Consider the following 21352-nt stretch of genomic DNA (forward strand, 5'->3'; position numbering starts at 1 on the left):
GTTGTGTATACGGTTCAGTTGACTTTGTCTCTCGGAACGCAAAGTGGATACCTCCAGTCAGCGTCGATGAAATATATTAACCCGTTGTCGCTTTGTTGGAAACACGAGGGAGTGAGCAGCGTGTCGGCGGAGGTGTCCTCCAGTCCCTTGTCATGATAGAAGGGGTCGAGGGTGTACGCGCGTCTCCATGTTTTTAATTCTTTGGCACTTACTGCGATAAGTAGGTGTGGTACTGGAGAGTCGTTCAGGTGCGATACAGCTTCCGCAGGCGACTCGGGATGGTACTCTTTGGGACGTGTCCAGTGATCTTCGCTTAATGGATGTGTCGCAAAGGGGGAGGGATTTGACGTGATGGAGGGGAATGAATTCTGTCCGAGGGGTCTGTCGCTTTGCTGGGGTGAGGCTTCAGTGAACTCGCGCGTTGTTATAGTCTGATGTTTCTTTTCTTTTCCAACTATCTTTTCTTATCTTATCAGGCACGTGATGTATTACGACACACTACTTACATCATCTGGGCCATCTTACTAATGGTCTCAGTCAGCGCCTCGCCGCTACTGCATGGGCGCAGTCAACAAGCGTCATACCGCATGCAGCTGAGCTAAGCATTCCATGGAAAGACGGCAGGATACAGCATGTAGTTAGACATGAGGACGTAGCATGTATAGTAGTATATAAGTGCCCTAATAAGCACCCAGAGACGTTAACTCGTTCTCTTGGGAATACCACTAATACTAGTGCCTAAGTCAGCGTCTTCGTCCTCACTCCTCGTCTCTCATCTCTTAACTACTACTACTACTACCACTCTGATTCTTGTTGGGTCTGCGTACACTCTTGTAGTGTATTAGCGTCGCCCTGACACGCGTTGGTGAACGAGTTCTACGCAGTAAACGTTGCCTGCGTGTTTCTACAGCTAACACAAGGGCCTTATGTTCTTCTTCAATAGCTTCTTTGTACCACCACCATACAGAAAAGGCGGAGCGTTGAGCTTCCTTCTTTCGACTTTCTACGTCCGTAGCAATTCCTCGTTTCATTTTGTCGGGTGTAAGGGCAACCTCAAGATGGCCAACAGCGCAGGCCTAGCAGAGGGAGAATCCAAAGATAATGAATAAGACTAACTACAATACATGAGAGGGCTGCTCACCTAGCAGAGGGAGAATCCAAAGAGAACAGGATAAGGATTCTCCATGCTAGGAAGCGAAGTATATACTGTAGTAGCGTGAGAGGAATGCAGGATAACTGTACAGTACACCAGCCACAAGTCCGAGTGAATATCACAAGGTACAAGGAAACATGTGATAATGAAGTGGAGGGTAAATGCACAGGAGTCGTTCCAGCGACTTGGGGAAGTAAGGGCGAAGGGTAATGAAGTGGGGAAAGAGGATAGAGGTAACCCGGACGAGCCCCAAAGAGTATAGACGAGTCCGAGCGAGTCCGAAGTGTCCGAAGCGAGTCCGAGCGAGTCCGAAGTGTCCGAAGTGCAGGAAGACTCCGGAGTCACCGGACGTGGCTCGGATGCGGAAGGAGTGGGCGGAAAGGAAGTGGAAAGGAAAGGGAGCGAAAAGGAATGAAGGGGAACGAAGGGAATGTAGGTAAGAGTCCATGGGATGAAGAAAAGGAGAGAAAATAGGAGTGTCCCCTTACATCGGGGATAATGGCTTCAATGTGATCTTGCATGGGCGATTGGTGCAGGGGTCGACGAGGTAACTGCAATAGAGGATCTACGTTCGAGTGGACACAGCCTGGTCGGTGTATTATTCGTAGTCCGGGGTATGCTGCAAACACTGCCCCCCATGCAGCTAAGCGTTGATTGGAGTTTTCGTAAGCTTTAGCCCACGTTAAGGCAGAGTGATCCGTGATGAGAGTGATATTCTCCCCCTCTATGAAGGGTTGGAACCTAACCAATGCTTCTTTCGCACCTAGAGCCTCGCGTTCGGTCGCACTGTAGTTACGTTCTGCGGGTTTTAGTGTGCGACTCCAGTAGGCAATAACTCGTTCTACTCGAACAAGTGTTTCGTCCAGTGTGGGGCCCCAATTTAGCACGGGGCCATGGTCGTCATGTCCACCATGATAGAATTTGATGAGGACAGGAATAGCCAACTGGAGGTTGAAGGCTTTCTCTAAACGTTCGTACGTTTTGGTTCCCCGTAGATCGCCGACCTGAACCGATTGCACCTGCTGCAGGCTTGCACCAAGGGCATAATCTGAGGCATCCGTGTATAATTGGTAGGGGGACCCTTGGATAGGGTGTCCCAGTACGGGGGCCGCAGACAGTGCGTTCTTCGTGTTGATGAACGATGTTTCGTGTTCAGCGGTCCACGACCAACGGACCCCCTTTTTGAGTAGGGCAAAGAGAGGCGATGCGATGTGAGCGTAATGGGGAATGTACGAAGAGAAATATACGACCATCCCTAAGAATTGTTGCAACTCTACCACTGAGAAAGGGCGGGATAGATCCGTAACAGCGGCCACCTTTTCGCGGTGCGTGGATAGACCAAGATGGGAGACCTTTTGGCCGAGTAATAGTATTGAAGAGAAACCTATGTAGCATTTCGGTGGAGACAAGGTTAGGCCCACATCCTCAATGGCTCCAAGCACAGCATCTAGATGTTGAAGATGTTCACCCCAGGATCGGGAGTAAACAACGATGTCGTCTATGTAGACGAGGGCGAAGATCCAGAGGAACGGGGAGAGGACTTCTTGCATTAATCGTTGAAAGATGGACGGCCCGTTCCGGAGGCCAAGAGGCATGCATCAAAATTGGAACAAGCCTCTATGGCATCGAAAAGCGGTAATCGGTCTGGATTCTTCGTCCATCTCTAGTTGTTGGAATCCAGCTAGTGCGTCGAACGATGAAATGACTTGGGACCCGGACAGCAACTGAATTATCTCGGACTGCCGAGGAATGGGATATTCGTCGGGTATGGTCTGCGCGTTGAGCTTACGATAGTCGATAACTAAACATGGCTTCCCGTTCCGGTATACGATCATGCACGGGGATCCCCAAGGGCTCTTAGACGGTTCAATTACTTCTTGTTCAAACCACTTCTTTAATTGCGCGTCGAGGACTTCTCTTTTGGCTGGCAACGTTCCATACATAGGGAGAGAAATGGGGAGAACTCCCGGTTTGAGAGGTATCGTCGCTTTCTTATCGACCCTTCCTAAACGACCGTTTAACCCAAAAGCCTTGGATCGTTTGCGAAGAACATCTTCTAGCACAGGGCGGATTTCGTCGGGTATATCAGGACCAAGGTGCACCACCTTTATAACATTGTCGGCAGGTGTATCCTCAGGAGTGGCAGTTGTCTTAGGGCCCCAGAGTTCTGAGGTGTGTGAGGGGGATGGGGAAGATGGCGGCCCGATGGTACGATCACTCGCGTTTATAGATCATCCACTGGGGCATCTTCATCAATTACTGATGAGGAGCTCGACGCAACAGTCCTTTACATCTTGGAGGCCTTTCCTGGGTTTGGACGATGTATGATTGATGGTCATTTGAAGTTCTTGGGTCATCACATTCCTCGCTCACAAATTGAAGCATCGTATACACGTGTCCATGGTGCCCCAGCAACTGGTTTTGGCCCAAGGCGGATCGAGCATCGTGTCTATAAAGTACCAGGCCCTAATTCCCTTTGGCACCATGATGGACAGCACGGTGAGTACATGTGGAATGCATCTACATCATCTAACATATCAATAGGCCTGATTCGATGGAAATTTGTTATACATGGATTCATCGACGGCTTCTTCAGATTCGCAGAGTCGGAAAAGATGGCTCTACAACTTCTATTTTGGGTGATATTTTCCCACTGTAACAATATACTATTTGTTAGTAGCACAGTGTTCAGAGTAAAAGATATTTTTAGGAAGAAGTATTGTTGACCTCTTTGAACAGTTTTCCCACTTAAAAGGAGCCATTATTCAAGAATTCATGCAACAAGAAGTAGTACTAATGTATTTCACCTAAATTCACCTGACATTCAGGTGAACATTACCTGTCAAATTCACCTGAATTCACCAAATGTTCAGGTGAACAATTCAGGTGACCTGAACAAAATCTGAACCAAAAAAAAGAGTTTTGGTGGAGAAATTCAGCCAATGTTCAGATTCTGTTCAGGTGTTGTTCAGGTGTTGTTCAGGTGTTGTTTGGCCATTCAGGTGAACTTCACCCGAACATGTGGGAGAGCGCAACGTGCTCGTCTATGGTGTCTTTCATGCCCTTGTATCTTCCAGCCAAATTGCTTCAAGGGTCCTGGGTTGAGCCTTCTCTGTATTACACATCGGACAAGCCTCTCTGGAGCATTGTTCCCCAACTCCCATCCAATACATTCCCAGTAGGATTCTTGACATAGGTATTTCCCCACTCACTGTATTCCATGATCACTCACTTTATATGAAGTGAGTCATGCAAAGGCAAGCGTAAAGCAACAGGCTTACCTCAGGTCTCGCCTGCAAGAAGAGAAACAACGGCAGCTGTTTGAGTACATTGTTAACTTCACAATCGACTACGCAGTAGGTCCTTTGGACTATTGTGGGATTGCTCATATAAGGCATAACCGGTAGGCTTTTCGACACCTACATTGTTAGGGCGACACTAATACACTATAAAAGTGTATGCGGACCCAACAAGAATTAGAGTGAGAAGTAAAGAGTTAAGAGAGTTAAGAGAAGAGGTTTGAGCACAAAGACACTGACTCAGGCACTAATACTAGTGGTAGTCCCAAGAGAACGAGTTATCGTCTCTGGGTGTTTATTAGGGTACTTATATACTACCATACATGCTACATCCTCATGTCTATCTACATGCTGTGTCCTACCGTCTTTCCATGGAATGATTAGCTCAGCTGCATGAGGTATGACGCTTGTTGACTGCGCCCATGCAGTAGCGGCGAGGCGCTGACTGAGACTATTAGTAAGACGGCCCGGATGATGTAAATAATGTATCGTAAGTAGCTATGCTTGGGTAATACATCACGTGCCCGATAAGATAAGGAGAGATAGAAAGAAAAGAAACGTTGGACCATAACATACATATATATTTGCTTCTAATTTACTACACAGAACAATCCTTTGCCGGAACAATCCTCAAGTAGATTCATACATCTGTGACCGCCTTGAGCAAGGTATTTGCCGTCGACAGCATATCCAAAAGGGTAAGCAAAAGGTGGCCAATCCCAAAGCCTTTAAGCGTAAGAAGGAGGTGGAGGAGAATGTACCCCCCGCAGAGCCAAACCCAGCAAAGCGGCAACGTCTCTCAGCAGATAAACGGCTGGCTCTTGGGCTGCTTGTCCAGGAGGCTACTATGGAGACTAAGTGAGGCTTGGTTGGTATCAACTTATATTTATAAATAAGTAGTCACAATATTGTGTTTACATCGTACTTGGGACTGATAGTGAGGTTACGAAGGTTTCGGAGCTTCAATCACACGACTGTCATCGAGGTTTTTGCTTTCGGAGTTTCATTTGATCAAGTTACGCTTATACTTTCGGAGTCTCAATTGGTCAGATGTCAGTTGTGATTCGAGTCTTCGGGGTTTCAATTGAACAGTTATCAGTTGTTTGCTACTCTTTCGGAGATACAATTGCTTATTAGCTGAGTTTCAATTGACCAATCACGAAGTTGAGTTGGCCAATAATTTTGTCCAGTGAGTCCCCTCATACATTTCAATATTCACGGGGCTTCCCTTGGCCAAGGGGATAGACGTAGTTTGGCACATTGACTTAATATATAAATCAAGTATGAGTATGGTCATACGAAAAACAGGGAATCATCTAATTTTTCTCTCTATTTCTGCCACCCCTGTTCGTCACCCCCTGTTCGTCTGCATCAGCCCCAATATAACTTACTTATCTGCCTGGGATTTGGCGGCAGAAATAGCGTGTTGTTGGCAGCCATCTGCCAACAACAACAACTACAAGTCGTACTCCGTCATCGCGTCATCCGCCATCCCGTCCGCGTGCAGTGGCAGTGACACCTGGATGGCAACCCGCTCGCCCGGTATTAGTAACGTTCTGGTAACGTTCAATTTAACTTCAATTGCTTGCGCTGACTCGGTACAGCACTAGGTTGCCGGCGAAAAAAAAACAGCCACAGGGTACGCGCAGGGCATCGGAAACACCGGCCCAGCGTTCAAACGTTCACAATCCGCGAATACTCCCAGCTCCCTTCCCTGGGTTCCCTGGTTCCCTGCACCCATTGTCCTCACCACTGTGAATCCGTGGGAGTCTATCCCGAGTCAGACACGCTTTGACACGCTATGACTTTGACTCGGTGAGCCTTCTCAGAATCGAGATGGTTGCAATAAACCGATGCCGGTGTTCGTGGCTCACGGCTCACGCTGACTCCGAAAGGATGCCATCTATGATTCTATGTACAAGCGTTTGCGACAGACGGATTTTCTGCCGCCCCATAAGGCGCGTCAGCCCTCCGGCTCTGGCTCCATCAAGCATCAAGCATCAGCAGCAGATGAATGGCGTCTGATGCTGATGTGATCGCAGCCTTGTGGCGGACGGAAGTCCAACTCACAACTCCTCTCAGGCTTCAGCTCTGGAAATCGAACCCAGCGCGTGTCGTACCTTGATACCCTGATACCCTGCTTGGTTGTACTAGACTCAGTATTGATATTGATATTGCAATCTCATCTGCACCAGCAACCAGACTATACCATAACCATAACGGCGCGGAGCTTTTTAGGTTGGGTGCTGCAGACTTTGCTCGCTCAGGCTCTTGCGTCTTGCCTTTCGACGGTTCGACGGACGACGACGCACCGCCGTCCCAGGATTCGATTTCAGACGTCCGCTGGGCGCGTACGCCATGCTGCCCATGGCGCTCAAAATCGCGTGGTTTGTGCTCACGTTCACGGGTGCGTCTTCCAAGCCCCCCTCCCCCCCGTTTCTCCGTCTCTCATTCTCTCATTCTCTCATTCTCTCATTCTCTCATTCCTATTCCTATGATCTATGATCTATATTGGCCAACACTCAATACTCAATACTCAATACTCAATGATTCAATGGTTCAATATTCGACGATTCTCGGTCCCCTCGGTCCCCCTACGCGAACTACGCATGCACGCATTTGCGTTTTGCGTTTTGCATTTCGTGTACGTGTATGTGTATGTGGTTTATGTGGTGTATATGGTGTGATGTCTGTGATGTCTGTGGTGTATGTGGTGTGATGCGTGTAATGTGTGGTGCAGGTATGATAAGCTGCTGGGCCGTGCTGGGGGCCTTTGCCAGCGCCCTGCAGACGTATTGGTGGGCGCTGGCCTACTGCTTCGGCATAACATGCCTCGAAGGTATTTTTTGGCTCGGTGCGTTCTGCTCCTCCTCCCCTTCCTCCCCTTCCTTCCCACTCCCCACTCCCCACTCCCCACTCCCCCGTATCCCCCGTATCCCCCCACTCCCATATGCCCCATATCCCCCACTCACTCCCCACCCCACCTCGCCCCATTCCCCAGGATATTCCCCAGCCCCTCCCCCCCCCCCCACGCCGCACCGCATCGCATCGCCTCCCAATTCCGGATCAATGATTACTGATCACTGATCATCGCATCTCGCACCAGGTATCGTCTGGCAGATGGACCCCGCACAGATGCCGCGCTCGTTCTGCCTGGGTACGCTCTCTTTACACGCTCGCATATACGCGCCGGTGCTGACTATTGACTGCGATCGATGATCATCAACCACATCACCATCACCATCAACCGTCAACCATCAACCATCAACCTTCAACCTTCAACCATCAACCTCATCAACCGTCAACCGTCAATCTCATCAACAATTGGATTTGGCGACGCGTTGACGTATCGTGTATGCATACCATGTATACTACGTATGGCTGGCGTATGGCACACAGCCCAGACATTCATCGCGGCCCTCGCGAGCTTCGTTCTCGCCGGCGCCGTCGCCGCCTCGACACTCGCAACAGTGCGCTTCGTCGCCCACCCGAAGACGTGGGCCGAGGGCGACCTTCAGTGAGTCTACATACATACATACATACATACATATACATACATACCTCCTTCCCATCGGCATCTACAATGTTTCTTGCTATACTCTTGTTGTCGTTGTCGTCGTTGTTGTTGTTACCGACCGTCGTTGGTGTGTATACGTTACTGACACAACGCCCGCTCGCTGGAGCAGTGTTCTAGTATGGCGCAAGCGATATGCGGGGCCACTCCTCGTGTTCCCCGCCGTCGCGCTCGGCACGCTCGTCGGCGTCACGCTGCGCCTCGACGCCGTGCACCCCTCGAGCAACGGCATGTCCTGCGAAGCGACTGATCCCGTGTGGTACGTCCCCCTCCCTCCCCTCCCTCTTCCCCCTCCCTTGCCCCACCCACCAAATTCCCAAACTTCAAAATCAAAATCAAAATCTACAATCTCCAACCTCCAATCTACAATCTACAACTTACTCACAACCTCCTCCACAGGGTGCGCTTCCTGGGGTACGCCGGGCCCCCGCTCCTGCTGTGCGTGCCCGCGTTCGGCGCGACGCTCTACTGCATCGTGCGCGTGTACAGGACGCACCAGCACATCGCGCGCGCGCGCACGCGGTACCCCGACGGCCGCGGCGCGTTCACGGCGCCGCCCGCGCGCACCCGCACCCGGATCCGCGGGCTACGAGGAGTACTGCGCGATCGCCGTGACGACGACGGCAATAAGCATGCTAATGGGAATAGGAACGAGCATGGGAGTGGGAGTGGGAGTGGGAATTGGGGTTGGAATGGAGATGGGAACGGGAATGGGAGTGGGAATGGGAGTGGGAGGGGGAACGAGCATGACGTCGAGCGCATGAGCTCGAGCAACACGCTGACGGCTGTGCCCGTGCGCGCGGCGCGGCGCTCGTCGCGCATCTCGCTGCCGCGCGACACCACCGTCGTGTCGTCCGACTCGGCGGACTCGGACTCGTTCCCGACATTCGCGCCGCCGTCGAATACGCCGTCGATCGTGGAGGTGAATAGCAACAACGATATCAATCATATCAATATCAACACGAAGAGGGCGGGGAGAGATGGGAGGGATAGGGCGGGGGACATCACGGGTGTGGGTGTGGGTGTGGGTGTAGGTGTGGGGGATATAATGGGTGCGGTGAACGGCGAGGGGGCGGAGAAGGAGAAGGAGAAGGACGCGTGGCGGCTCGCGGACCTGGACGCAGCGCACACGGACACGGAGGCGGACGGCGACGGCGCGATGGAGATGATCCAGTGGCGCAAGGGGAGCATCGAGCAGGTGTCCACGATGAATATGATCGCCGGGATGGGTGGGAGAAGGATGGCGCACGGTGACGACGACGACGACGACGATCGGTCGAGCTGGGATAAGAATCAGCGGGCCAGGTATTCGACTGGTGCGTCCTCTTTCCCTTGCCCTTTTGCTATTTTCGCCTCTCCCTTTTGCTGCATTCCTTTTTTTGCGATTTGCGAAATTTGAGTGGTGGTTTATGTATGTGCTTTATGTGTATGTCTATGCAGCCCTGTCGACGCGCTCCCGCCGGCCGAGCCTGTGCACCCTCCCGCCGACGACCTGGCGCGTTATCCGCTTCCAACTGTGAGTACGCGAGTTCTATCATCCTACCCTCCCCGTCTCTTTCTACTCCTCACTTATGATTCTCACGTGGTGTACAATTCACGACGCTGACCCCGTCAATCCAGGACATTCACCCTCCTCCAGTTCCTCAGCTCGATCTCCACGCTCGTGTACGCCGCGCGCGGGCACGCGCCGCCGTTCGCCGTGCACCACGTGTGCATGGTGCTCGTCGCGTGGGCGCCCGTGCTGTTCTTCGGTGCGTGCGCGTCTATCTTCTATCTGTATCCTTCCTATCTTTGCACGAATGCTGATGCTGATGCGCGTGAACGGTATTGCTTGTAGGAACGTTGCCCGAGGTCCGGCACCAGCTGCGCTTCTGGACACGGCACCCGCCCCACCCCCCGCCGCAGCGCTCGCGACATCCACCGCCCCCGCAACCGTGACCATATCCCACTTCGACTCCGTCATTTTATTTCTCACAACCGTCAATCACCGTCATCATCTATTTCACTATTCGACATCCCAAGCATGCAGGCCAGCCACTCAATATTCGATTATTCGATCAAGGAATCCATATTCACAATCTACTATCTGCTAATATGTAGGAAGAACAGATAAAGGTGTAGAGTAGAGTATAAATATAACCCCCCAATCTAAATCCAACTCCAATTTAAATCACTCAAATCTAAATAAATCCCAGTACGTACTATAGTCTAGACGAAGCAACTGTATCATCAGTTCAACATTAGCAATAGTCAAGTGGACTTGGATCAGGGAAGTGCGTAGGTGTGAGTGGATTGGGTATTATATATTATAATGGAACTTGTGATACAGGGGGTGCAAGAAACACGACATGTCACGTCACATGACTGTGACCTTGCAAGTCGCGACTTCGTCAGTATTAGTAATACTCCTGGGTTTCCTGACCCCCACATGAGCAAGATGACCACAGAAAATGCCGAACCGCTTCCTATCAAACGTCTACAAGAGGCCTTGATCAATAGGATCGCTGCCGGAGAGGTATGTTCTCGTCGTTTCCGCGATTCAGGCTCAACGCTGACATACTCCCCGCAAGATCATCCACAGGCCTGCTTCGGCTCTCAAAGAGCTGATAGAGAACTGCCTGGATGCCGGCTCGACGTCCATACGAATAACGTCCAGAGAAGGGGGCATGAAGCTCCTCCAAATCCAGGATAACGGTTGTGGCATCAGGGTATGTCGCTGATCACCCGTCTTAGTTTTCGAAGGGGATGTTGACCGCTGACCTCCCGTAGAGAGCCGATCTGCCCATCCTCGCAGAAAGATTCACGACCTCCAAATTGTCGACCTTCTCCGATCTTTCGCGCATAGCAACTTACGGCTTTCGGGGCGAAGCGCTTGCGTCGATCTCCCACGTCGCCCGGCTGTCTGTAGTAACGAAAACCAAGTCTGACTCATGTGCGTGGAGGTCGGTGACCGCGCTCCTTCCTTCTCTGGTCGCTCACATCCCTGCTTAGGGCGGTCTACGCTGATGGTGCGCTCGCCCCTCCCAAAGCAGGCCAATCCCCCGATCCAAAGCCGTGCGCAGGCAACGACGGCACCGTAATAACAGTTGCGTGCGCATTCTTGCTCGTGGCTGCCTAGCGATAGATGGCTCACGTTGATTAGATTGAGGACCTCTTCTACAACACGCCTACGCGACTAGCCTCATTGCGCAGCACCGCCGAAGAGTACTCCCGCATCCTCGATGTCGTGACCAAGTACGCGATCCATAACCCACACGTATCATTCAGCTGCAAAAAGGTAGATCTCCAAACAACACTCTTTCTTGAAACTCGATATGCATGCGCATTTATGTGTTCTTAGGCAGGATCTACCTCGCCGGACGTTACCACACCCTCTGGATCAGAAGTGAAACAAACAATCCAGCTTCTGTATGGGCACTCTATAGCGAACGAGTTGATGCATGTCACTGCGCAAAAGAGCGATGTCGACCTCCAGCCTTGGGAAGCAGACGTATTCTGCTCGAACGCCAATTACCAAGCCAAGAAAACCATCTTCCTTCTCTTCATCAACCGTTCGCCACCACTCCTTGCCGCATACTTGTAGGCACTAACATAACTCCCTGCGTTAGACCGTCTTGTTGAATGCTCTCGAATGAAGCGGGCATTCGAAGCGGTATACAGTGCAATTCTCCCCAAGGGAACATTTCCGTTCGTCTACCTAAGGTATATTCTAATCCTTTGCCTCCGACAAGCTATCGCAAGTTAACCCGCGAAGCTTGATCGTCGACCCCAGCTCCGTCGACGTGAACGTCCATCCGACCAAACGGGAAGTACACTTCCTCAATGAGGAAGTAATCACCGAGCGGGTCTGCGACGCAATCCAGAACGAGCTCGGAAAGCAAAGCCACTCGCGGCCCTTTCAATATCAGGTCTGCCACATAAGATTCTACATCATCGTAGCGCGTCAGCTAACAAGCAGTCCATAGACTTTACTTACTGGTGGAATGCTAAGTAGAGAGCGCCCTGCACCAGCCGCCAGCGCTGAGGACCGAGGAGAGGGTCCGTCGGAAGGGCATGACGACGCTCCTGCCGACTCTTCGACTTCGAAAGGTAACCGACATCGTATCCTCCGTTTGCAGCCGTCACTGAGGATAGCACAGGAGGCCGCGCAAAGAAAATCGCGTCGCAGCACAAAGTCAGAACCTCTCTAACAGACCGAACCCTAGACTCCATGTTTCCCGTCGTGAATCAGGCAACTCAGCCCTCGCCCTCGTCCGACCCAAGAGCACACGACTCCCCCGCAACGCAGTCACCGTCGCCATTGAAAATTCGCGATATCAAGGAGTCTGAATGCTACTTGACCTCCGTTCTGAATCTTCGGCACGCTCTGATCAAGGTAAAACATAAACGTATGGCGTATGTCACTCGTTATTTCAGTCGTGGTCACCCTTTCCCTTCGCAGAATTGACCGAGATACTCGAGAAACATACATTCGTTGGCATCGTCGATCTACAACGATCCTTGTCATTAATCCAGCACTCTACGAAGCTCTACCTTGTAAACAACAGTGCTTTGTCGTATGTCGCATCCTGGTTTATATCATTCTCGTCTGACAATAGTATTGGCAGAGAGGAACTCTTCTATCAGCTCGGGTTACGACAATTCGCAGATCTCAGCCGTATGAAGCTCCAGCCCCCACCTTCTCTTCGCTCCCTCCTCCAGATCGCAGTCAACGCCGAACCGTCTGTGCAGCAAACCAAGCTGACCAAGGACCAAATAGTCGATGTACGCTTTCTCTTTCACCTCTGTCGTTTGCACAAAACCTCACATTATGCCCCATTCTATAGAAGATATTTGGTCTGTTGATGTCCAGACGCGAGATGCTCGCCGAGTACTTCAGCCTCCACATATCGTCCAGCGGGGCGGTCGAGAGCCTGCCCCTCCTCCTGCGCGACTACACCCCCAACCTCGATAAACTCCCGCACTTCCTCATGCGCCTGGGACCGCAAGTACGTACCCTCTCCTTCCATATCCCCTCACTTCCACTATCACTAATGGTTTCCCATCACCGTGTAGGTCGACTGGACCTCCGAAGTGGAATGTTTTGACACATTCCTCCGCGAGCTCGCGTACTTCTACACACCTGGTCCTCTCCCCTTGATTGGCTACCAGGCCACCGATGTCGATGAGGGACAAGTCAAGGCCGAGGAATGGCAGATCCAACATGTGATCTTCCCCGCGATGCGCAGATACCTATGCGCGCCGCAATCTCTCCTGGATAGAGATGTGATCCAGATCGCGAACCTGCCCGATTTGTATAGAGTGTTTGAACGGTGCTAGCGACAGCTATATATATTTCGACTGAGGAATTGGGATGCGTCTACGAGATAACGAGATACTAGATGAATAATACACGGTGCTTTGCTGTATGGTACATAATGCTATAACTGTAATCCAAAATGCGGAAGAGAGACTAAACGAGATTAGTGGTAAGGCGAGCCCTTGGGGGCCACACGGAACGCAGCAGCGGGGCTATCGAAAATAAACGGTTCGTCGTCAGACTCGGAGTCAGAATATCCATCGGAGTCGTCGAAGTCGGGTATGGCGCTGACGCGGAACACGTCTAGGAAGGGGGTTTGGGGGACGTCCGAGACGACATCCGTTGCAGTCGACTTCGCGAGGATCGCAGCGACGCGGGCCTCCAGCCGCCGATCCGGCGGCGGTATGGGTGCAGCGGGCACTTGCAGCGAGTCGTCATCGTCCTGGAAAAACGTCGACAGCTCATGCAGTTTCTGCACCAGCCCCCCAAGGTCGTCCTGGTCGTCCTGGTCGTTCAAATGCGGGTGGTCGCCCTCCACGTCGTGCTCGGGCTCAAAATCGATGCGCGACGGCCGCGCCGAGACAGAACAGGTGTCGAAAACCGTCGTCATATTGTGGTGGCAGGTAGAGCGTTGAGTGTCCGCGCGTGCGACACACCAGCCGGACTCCTCTGGCACGCCGAAGACCTCAGCCGCAGTTCCCGACATTCGAGACGGGACGGCAGAGTGCATGCTCATCCTCAGGACGTGCTTAGCGGGCGGCCCACCGCCCGACATGGCTATCGGCTCCTCGAGGACTTCCAGCGCGTTCGGCGCGAGGTCGGTTTCCAGCAGCCGCAGAAGGGGCATCAACAGCTCAGAGCCCAGTAAATCCGACGGATTTCGCGCAACGCGCTGCTGGAAAAGTCCTTTGAGGATTTGCATCGAGTATATCCGCGTCCACCGCTCGTTATTCAAGACGAGGCCCAGGAGCAGAGTGTCGATGTCGTGCCACTGTGTAGAATAGTGTTCGCGCAGACTTGACACGGACTGCCGTAGGAAGTCATCCTTGGTTCGGAAGTGGCCTTTGGAGAACGACATCATGATCTTGCGAATGCTATGCCTCTCTTCCTTTTCAGCCAGCCGGGCGATGTCTTCTGCGAATTCCTTGAGCGACTCCGAAGGTCCGTCTGTAGCCATGGCATATAGACACCTGGGGAGTGCGGCAGTATACAAATCGCGTACCCTGCCACCGGATGCGTCAATTAATCTGTCATCTTCCACCTTGGCAAATCTCTGCAGGAGACGGAAGGTTGCTTCGAATGTGACGGAGGAGCGGAGGCCCTTCAGCAGAGCCGGTTGTAGGGATACTGGGCCAGTCCACTTAGGAGGCTGATGCGATAGAAGGATGTCCGTGACGTCGTCCAAATCAACGCGATCTAGGATAGACTCGAGGAGTTGCAATACCTGGACAAACTCTCGTTGAACTGTTGTCATGAGTCCCGCGCAGCAACACCAGTATAACTGAGGGAGGAATGTGCTTTCTAAATCCTTCGATGACACCAGCGCGCTGAGAGTTTGAATGAGTTCTGACGTGAACATCTGAATATTTTCATCCGCTGATGAGATAGTGTTCGACAAACGGCCGAGTAGGAGTGCCATGTCCGACGCGCAAGTTCGAGGTAGAATGGCGCGGAATATTTGAAGAGAACGAAATGCGAATCCACGGATAGAGCAAGAGGTGCCCCATGACACGGCTAGCGATCCCCACCGCTCCGCAAGACGTGGAACAAGGGGATCCAGAAAACCAAGCACTGTTTCGCATAACCGTGCCATCTTGTTCTTTACATCCAAGACAGCCTCATCTGACCTCCAAAATAGCGAATCTCCCTCTTCTTCGAGTTCAGCGACCATTGCTTTAAGAGTAGAGCAGCTTGGATGCTCATTACGGTTCACGAGTTCGTCATAACCAGGGATCCACGATCGGAGGAGCTGGAACAACATTCGGCGGGCTTGGGCACGGACGAAGGAATGATGATAGTCCAAGTGAATAAATATTGAGTGTAGGATCGAGGGGAGTTCTGACTTGAATTCCCATTGGCGTTGAAATGCAACGTCGGCGAGGAAAAGCCAAGCGTATTGGGCTGATGATAGTGTCACCCTTGGCTTGCCCGCGAAAAGTGTATCGAGATCGGACCAAAGCTCCATATCGACGGCGTCCGGAAATTGTAGCTTGTGGTCCAGAGTGGGTAGCATGCGGGCGGGCTCAATAATGGAACAGAGTTCCGCATATATAGACGGGCCTAAACGAGTCTGGCATAAGCAGGCAATGATCGTGGACGAGCACTGGATGAACTCCACGGTGCCTACTTTGTGTGACTGTTGTAGAAGGAACAGGGCTGTAGCAACGCCGTTGTCATCGTTGGGAGGTTCAACAAGTTTGGTCCATAGAGCTAGGACCTGTTCCGTGTGCGTCGACGCATAGTGCAGCGTCAAGCTCATGAGATGATACAGTGCAGACATGCCTTCCCTAGTAAATTGGCCGTTCTCCCGTAGCTCGATGTTGACAATCCAGTCTTCCAAAGTTTGCAGGAGGAGAAGGGAGATGCGGGGCTTCGTCTGAGTAAGTTGCGGCAGCCAGATAGCTAATTGAGCAAGTACATCAAGTGCTTGATTGGGGTGTTCTCCGGCCAGAAACTCGGATACTTGACGATGCCCATGTAGGTAAGTAGGCGGTGCCTGACTTCCGATTGCAGGATCGAAGTGTGACATTGGAAGCAACCCAGACGTCCGATGATGGACAGCTTCGAGCATGCTGAACGCGGACCGACGGACTTCTATCCGTGGATGACTCAGATTCGCCAGAGCAAGACAAACGGCTTGTGCGAACGAAAAGGGGTGGAAGTCCGATGAACAGACAACCTCAGAAATGACTTCGAATGCCCGAGCTGCTTCCGAATCAAGCGTGCTGTCGGCTACAACAGCTCGCTTTAGTGCTTCAGCTGTGAAAGCATGGTCACGACTCTTGCACGAAAGAAGCAATTTCAACGCCTTCCTGGATAAAAAAGTCAATACCCAGCGTGTATCGTAGGCAGAGCTTCCTCACTTTCCACGCGTAACAGACGGAGCGTGACTGCAAGCTAGAATAGCAGAAATCTTGTCCATCACTCCCTGAGTTGTCAAAGGCTTGAGATCTTCTGGTGAAGGGCGCTCTGTCGGCGAGTTCGAAGCTTGTTCGGGCGGAAAGTAAGCCTTTGCCTATGGAACGGTTGAGCAAAAGTGGACGGCAACATAACGTTAGGTACTGACGACTAGTGAAGCAAGAGCGCCGGCAGCTGCGTAGGATAAGACAGTGGTCTCGGCTTGAAACCGCTTGACGGCTTCTTTCGAGTCCTGAGTAACGGAAGCTGCCGCCCTTTGCATGAGGATGAGTCTTTGCTTGGCTATCTCTGACTGAGGACCAAGTTGGCACCATCCTTCACACAGATGATACAAAGTTAAATGCATCTTGGACGGGATAAAGCGATCGGAGTCCTTTAATGAAGCCATGCCATCGAAGAGCCGTTCCACCGTGCCACAAAAGTAACGACGAAGCCGTTGCAACGCGGGATTGTCTCGAGTTTCTGGAGATGTTAAGAAAGCCTGAGTATTGCGAACGAACTTCAGCACATTCGCGAGCGCTGCCTGTCGCCCTGTGGATCGAGTGTGTTGCAGGTAATGTGCCGTAAGATAGTAAATCCGAGCTACTGCTGAGTGCAATCGCTCCTGTCGACGGGTACGATCAACAACGATCGCCATGCCAGCTTTAGGACGCAAATCTTCAAGGAGTTGGCGGGAAGCTAGACCATGACTTTGCTCCATTCCCAAATTTGGAGTTTTGGCTCGAGAATCGTCATAGAACTGGCGAGAAGCGAGGAGGCTGAGATCTTCCAGAAGCTGTGAGTACCCACTAGAGGGGAAAGAGCTGATGCATAGAACAGCAGCATCGCGAAACTGGGTGTACTCAGAGTCCAGGAAAGGTGTTAAGTATCTGAAGAGGCCTCGTGTCGTTGATAAGCGTTCGCGTTCAAAGCTTATATCAGACGGCGCTCGCGAGTGTTCACGCCCAAGCTGAGTGAGCGCCGGGCGGGAGGATTCAGAAATTGCAGTAGAGCATAGGATTTTAACCCATATATACCACTGATCAATCAGCTGCTTGTTATCCATAACCAATTTCTGGCCATCTCGTTCGATACTTTGGTTTCGAGTGGGTATTCCGGGGGGCGCACGGCTGCTCAACCCCGCAATATGCGATATTAGTGGCAAACAGCGGGAGACGGCGGCGATGAGACTCTCGCGAAATGTCGTCAACACTTGGCTCGACTGGTCTGTGGATGACTGCAACAACATTGGAAAAGCGTATCGCCAAAGCTTCTTGTCGATGTCTTTGGCGCTGTCGGCCATTCGAAGGGGAACGTCAATCCGTTTCAACTGCCTCCACTGCTCCAGCCGATCTAAATCTGGCCCTTCCAAGAGTTCGTCATACCCGGAAAGATATGACTTCCCTACCCCGCGACCGTGAAGAATTTCGACAAAGCGCATGGTCGTTGCAGGAAGTTCGTTTGGGCCGAAAGGCCTGCCATCAACGTGAACTACCAGCAAGCCTAGAAAACGTAGAACAGTGACGCCAGCGGAGTGAATTCCGGGATTCTCGTGGGCCAACAAGAATAAACCGCCGGCTTCAATCTCGCTGCACCTCTGAGTCTCGTCATCGTTCAACGATGTCCGCGGTTGCTTGGTTAAAGTCTTCACCCAGCCATCCACAAGTTCGATCCATAATTGCAGGAGCTGCGAAGCTTCGATTGGTAACCTCGGGCCGTTGTTCTCTTGCAGAAATCCCGTTGGGCTGAACATAAGCACCGCAAACCTCGAGAGGACAACCATCGCCTGAGTAGGTTCAGCCATGAACCGCTTCACTGCTTCGCGGGCAACCTCGCCTAGCGATGGTTCGACGTGCACAACACCCCGTAGAAGGATATCAATCGCATCGGCCAGAGGAATAGTCGTGGGTAGGCACCGCGGCCACGACTGGAAGCATGTCTGAAGCATCGTAATTTGGGCGACGCAGGAGGCTGGATATGCGAAGGCGCCTTCAAGATGCTTTCGTACTACGTAGTTGTTTGACTCCTCGTACGCGGGATTAAGCCTTGCATAGGACCACTGATCATCGAAGATCGACATGTACCCGACACTCTTCCCACAATGGACAGTAAGAATCGCCAAAACAGCTCCGCATCTGTCGAACAACTCCTGCACGCCAGGCCTGGACATGATAGCAGGTGGAAGGAAGTCGGAAGAGGATGGGTAATCAGCCTTGGTTGGAATAACGGAGAAATCGGCAGATGTCGGCCAGGAAGGGAAGTGCTCATCACTTTCCATACGATGCAAAGTAAGGAGAATAGCTTGGACTGCTATGGCCGTGCGTTCGGGAGCCAAAACGGATGCGGTGGACCCTGAATGTTGAATGGACTTCACGGCGGATTCCTGCATTAATTCCATACAAATGTCGGAGCCGTACTCGAAATGCCGAGAGAGGATAAAATGAACAATGTATACGAACGGTTGGAGTTGATCCTCTTGTGGGTAGACAGTCAGACGATTGGGCGGGAAGAAGGATTTTAGCAGAGTTTCTAGCTTGGCCGTGGTAGTGGATGCAGTCTCGGGGCAACGATAGAGGTATGTCCACAACAAGCGAATTAGACCATTGAGGATAGGTACGCGATATGGCCGTTCCTATGAACTCGATTAAGAACGAAGACATGATGAATGGTATATATATGATATGAGACCTACCTTCAGCTTGCTCAACCCACTCTCAAAACAAGGGAGCCAGTTCTTCAGAAAAAAAGCCTGGGGTGCGACGCAAAGACTTGTCACTAAAAGTGGATACGCCGCATGCCAGTATCGCGGTTTGGAAACCATTTCCTTGGCTTTTGGATAGATGATCTCAATGGCCTTCGCCCACTGTGGATTGTTGGTTTCTGCTTGCGCAGTCTACCCTCTGTTGTCAGATATGTTTTCCGCAACGCAGGAGTATACGATACCTTGCCAATTGGGTGTATGAGATGAAGTAATGTTTCTGCGAAGGCGATCTTCAAGCGCAATCCATGCGCATTTGCGAACGACTTCGATAAAGACTCGAGGAACTCGGCTCCTTCTTCAAAAGTCTCAGGAGGCCAAACCTATCAACAACGTGAGATTTGCGTCACACTAACTAGTCGATTATAAAGATACCTTGATGGTGACATGGCGAAGTCCCTGAAGGAGGTTCTCATATTTCATGTCCGAGTCCTTGGGCACTTGGCCAGAAGCAACAGGCCCAAGCTCGGAGAGAAAGCGGTCTGTCACGCTCACAAAACTGCAGAGAGATTAACTCTCGTCAATAATGCCACATCTGTAGCACTTACCGAATGTTTGCTAAGAGACCTATGAGTGTGGCATATAACTCTGCATTAGCACGATGATTTGCAGATTGAGCGAGCAACTTGAGGTCAGGTCTCCTGAACTGCTCAAAGGTTGTGTCCTCAAGACTGTAGCCAAGTGTGTCGCCGAGAGCTTCCCTCGAAGCTGCTTGCAATACTGCAATGAGCGCGCGGCACATGATGTAGATAGACGCCAAAGCCTTGCGTTCCGCGAGGAGAGTGGAGATGTCGTAGGATCGATCACGGGAGGTGGTGTGTATGTTGATGATGTCCGTACCCACAGGCTCTTGTTGCTGGCTTTTCCGCCACCGCATGATCGAGTCAACGACGGGTTTACAGTTCTTTTGTGCTATCTTCGCGAGGGATTGAAGGGTGTCGTCGAACTTGGGGTCAATCCCGACAGCAAGTGTGGCTGGAAGAGAGGGATCTTGTGCGGTATTACGGAGAAATGTTGATATCTTGCTTTCAGCCACCGACGCAAATCGCATGAAGACGGCATGCAGGGCGTAGTCCGATGGCGTCTTGGGATCCATCACAACCTTGTCGTCGTCCATATCTGGTGTTTCGCTCCGAGATGCAAACCCATAAGTGTTTGGGACGCGGGGAACTGGAGGAGGCGACGACGAGAATTGCGGTGTTGCCCCATAGTCACTCCCGGCGTCAGAGACGTGGAAGATGGACCCAGATTGCGAATGATGAGACTTGCCGGGTGTGTGGCTCTTGTTCCGCGAACGACCAAACTTGAAGTCGGCCGAACCAGGCGTAGATGGTCTCGCATACGGCGGGCTCATAGCAGCTTGGCGCTGGTTCAAGGAAGAATTGGAACGGTTGAATGGGTTCTTGAGGACAGGATACGCCTGAAGGTCGAACTGTGGGACGGGCGGGGGAGTATCCGAGGTCGCTGTCTTTGCGCTACTTTTGAAAGCATTGCGAATGGACGCGAATGAGGGCTTCTTCGTGAATGGAGACGAGCTAGTGGAAGGTTGTGGGGCATGATTCGAAAATGGATTGTGTGACTTGGCTGCGAAACGGGTAGTGAAAGAATTTGCAGAGTCCACAGAAGCAACAGAATCCCCGCGACCGTGGCTCTTGTCCCAACGGTCCGCCAGTGGCGTTGTGATTGTCGGGGAATCCTGACCTGATCCTGAGCTCCCAAACGCGGACGCACTGAACGACGAAGCACTCAGTCCCAAGCCTCCTCCTCCACCACCTCCGAAAGGGTTTGCAGACCGGCCGAACGGAATTGGGGCTGAACCATACTCATTGTCGTCGAAGTCTACAAAATGTCCGTAAATTCAATTTGACATGAGAACGAGACAACGAAGGCACACCTGGTATCGTAATCTGCATTCCGTCAGAAACCATGGCCAACTAGGGCACAACCAGGCCCAAATGTCGAAGTAAAGAGCGTGTTCAACACACTGCTTGCGGACAGCGACAGCAGGTGTTGCTGTTTGTGAAATTGAAGGGGTTATCGAAGTTGGAGTAGCGCGTTTCAACTTACCTTGGAAACCGAGTTAGAAAGGGGCTCAGGGGCGCCACGTGAATGAACGTAACCTCTTGGCAACGCCCTCCGGACCATTCAGCGT

General features: G+C 51.8%; 3 protein-coding genes across 3 annotated transcripts; 2 read left to right on the forward strand and 1 right to left on the reverse strand.

Moving 5' to 3' along the window:
• Positions 1 to 7667: 7667 nt before the first annotated feature.
• Positions 7668 to 10147, forward strand: PC9H_005986 (uncharacterized protein; the record flags this gene model as incomplete). The annotated part of the gene is made up of 7 exons (XM_036775541.1): positions 7668 to 7969; positions 8139 to 8285; positions 8426 to 9331; positions 9467 to 9542; positions 9647 to 9777; positions 9864 to 9960; positions 10127 to 10147. The coding sequence occupies 7 exons, from the start codon at positions 7668 to 7670 to the stop codon at positions 10145 to 10147; spliced, it is 1680 nt and encodes a 559-aa protein (XP_036631560.1).
• Positions 10148 to 10454: 307 nt separating this feature from the next.
• On the forward strand, positions 10455 to 13345 carry MLH1 (DNA mismatch repair protein; the record flags this gene model as incomplete). Its single annotated transcript, XM_036775542.1, has 14 exons — positions 10455 to 10541; positions 10597 to 10734; positions 10796 to 10968; positions 11018 to 11111; positions 11169 to 11303; positions 11367 to 11577; positions 11635 to 11728; positions 11781 to 11934; positions 11992 to 12115; positions 12166 to 12414; positions 12468 to 12582; positions 12634 to 12790; positions 12853 to 13014; positions 13082 to 13345. The coding sequence occupies 14 exons, from the start codon at positions 10455 to 10457 to the stop codon at positions 13343 to 13345; spliced, it is 2157 nt and encodes a 718-aa protein (XP_036631561.1).
• A 143-nt stretch (positions 13346 to 13488) lies between these two features.
• On the reverse strand, positions 13489 to 21128 carry TAO3 (Cell morphogenesis protein PAG1; the record flags this gene model as incomplete). The annotated part of the gene is made up of 8 exons (XM_036775543.1): positions 13489 to 16357; positions 16409 to 16560; positions 16612 to 19074; positions 19135 to 19335; positions 19386 to 19523; positions 19576 to 19699; positions 19749 to 21039; positions 21095 to 21128. 8 exons carry the CDS (start codon positions 21126 to 21128, stop codon positions 13489 to 13491), a joined length of 7272 nt encoding a protein of 2423 aa, XP_036631562.1.
• Between the last annotated feature and the right edge of the window lie 224 nt (positions 21129 to 21352).

This window comes from Pleurotus ostreatus (assembly GCF_014466165.1).
Source record: "Pleurotus ostreatus strain PC9 chromosome Unknown scaffold_4, whole genome shotgun sequence".
Lineage (NCBI taxonomy): Eukaryota > Fungi > Basidiomycota > Agaricomycetes > Agaricales > Pleurotaceae > Pleurotus > Pleurotus ostreatus.